This window comes from Pteronotus mesoamericanus, unplaced genomic scaffold, assembly GCF_021234165.1.
Source record: "Pteronotus mesoamericanus isolate MK-2021 breed Mesoamerican mustached bat unplaced genomic scaffold, CSHL_Meso_final scaffold_651, whole genome shotgun sequence".
NCBI lineage: Eukaryota > Metazoa > Chordata > Mammalia > Chiroptera > Mormoopidae > Pteronotus > Pteronotus mesoamericanus.
In genome coordinates this window covers 45682490-45684495 of record NW_026555325.1, presented here as the reverse complement: position 1 = coordinate 45684495, position 2006 = coordinate 45682490, and the positions used below count along the sequence as shown (strand labels likewise).

The 2006-nt window shown below is 38.5% G+C and overlaps 1 protein-coding gene across 1 annotated transcript; it reads left to right on the top strand.

Moving 5' to 3' along the window:
- The first annotated feature begins 490 nt into the window (after positions 1-490).
- On the top strand, positions 491-1234 carry LOC129061919 (IST1 homolog). The gene has a single exon (XM_054562723.1). It carries the CDS (start codon positions 491-493, stop codon positions 1232-1234), a length of 744 nt encoding a protein of 247 aa, XP_054418698.1.
- Positions 1235-2006: the final 772 nt, after the last annotated feature.

The following is a 2006-nucleotide window of genomic DNA, read 5'->3' as shown; positions in this document are numbered from 1 at the left end:
CAGAGGAAACCCCTCTGGTCACTGAAATATCCCTCCATAACTCAGCTGCCACCAGTGGGAACCCAGCCAGCCCTCTCATACCTTTGTACTTCCTACCAGTCTCATTGTAATGATATGGATTCTTCCATAAAGTCTTTGGTTATAAAGCATTTCTCCAGCTAGTGTTCAGTTCGTTATTCAGGATAATTTTTCTATAATTTAGTTGTAATTCCAGTTTGGTCTTGGGTGGTGGTTAGTTTAGCTTCCACCTACTCTCCTTCCATCTTGTATGATCTTATTATTTTTTTAATTTAAATTTTATTTTTGAATTAGAGTTTATATTCAATATTATTTTGTATTAGTTTCAAGTGTACAGCATAGTGTGAAGACAGTCATATTATTTGCAAGGTGTTCTCCCCAATATTTCCAGTACCCACCTAGCACCATACATAATTTTTGCAATATTATTGACTATATTTCCTATGCTATACTTTATATCCCAGTGGATATAATGTTATATCCCAGTGGATATCCCATTTCTGGGCTTTCTGAGCAGGCCCAGAAAGCAAGGAAAGAGGTTGCTGACTATCTGGCTGCTGGGAAGGATGAACGAGCTCGGATCCGAGTGGAGCACATTATACGCGAAGACTACCTCGTGGAGGCCATGGAGATCCTGGAGCTGTACTGCGACCTGCTGCTGGCCCGGTTTGGCTTGATCCAGGCCACAAAGGAACTGGATTCTAGTCTGGCTGAATCTGTATCTACACTAATTTGGGCTGCTCCTCGACTCCAGTCAGAAGTGCCTGAACTGAAAATAGTATCTAATCAGCTGTGTGCAAAGTACAGCCAAGAATATGGTCAACTGTGTCGAACCAGTGAGATTGGAACTGTCAGCTCTCGGCTAATGTGTAAATTAAATGTGGACACTCTACCCCAGGTTCTAGTGGAACAGTACCTGATAGAAATTGCTAAGAACTATAATGTGCCATATAAATCCAAGGTAACAACTATGGCTGAAGCCCCAGGAGACCTGGTTAGTGTTGGATTTACCGATGATGTCAAGAAAGGTGCCCTTGGCAGTGGAGGTGGAACTGTTGCTGGACCTGGTGATCCACGTCAGGCATTGCCAGTACCTGCATCAGGGCCCTTACCTGTGCCATCCTCAGTTCCTTGTTTCTCATCCCTTCCTCATGAAAGACAGAATGACTCCTGTAAGAACAATTTGCTTCCTATTCTGGTTCCTGGCCAATTTTAAAGCGGCATGTAGGACTGACTGATTTTGAAGAAACAAGGATGTTTTGAAGAAACAGTGACTATTTTGTAACAACTACTTTGTATTTCTTAATCTCTTCATCTTTTTTACAAAGTTACTCAAACTCCATCCACTCTGGAAGCCATCAGTTTGTTCTCTGTGTCTATAAGTCTGTTTCTCTTTTATTTTATCATTTTTTCTCTTAGATTCCATATGTAAATGAAATCATATGGTATTTGTCTTTTCTGACAGACTTATTTCATTTAGCATAATAACCTCTAGGTCCACCCATGCTGTCACAAATAAGATTTAATTTTTTTTATTGTTGAGTAATAATTCATTGTATATATGTCTATATATGTTCCAAAGAGTTTTTTCCCATTCATGTATTGAAAGGCAATTGGGTTGCTTTAATACCTTGGCTAATGAAAAATAACACTGCAATGAACATAGGGATACATATACTCTTCTGAATTAATGTTTTCGGTTACTTTGGGTTTATACCCAGTAGTGGAAATGCTGGATCATAAGGCAGTTCCGTTTTTAACATCTTGAGAAAACATACTGTTTTCCATAATAGCTGTACCAGTCTACATTCCCACCAATAGTGCATGAGGGTTTCCCTTTTTCCATATCCTCACCAACACTTGTTTTTTTTTGTTTTTTGTTTTTTGTTTTTTTTTATTGATAATAGCCAATTTCACAGATACAAGGAGGTATTTCATTTTGGTTTTAATTAAAATTTTTCTGATGATTAGTGATGTGAGTATCTTTT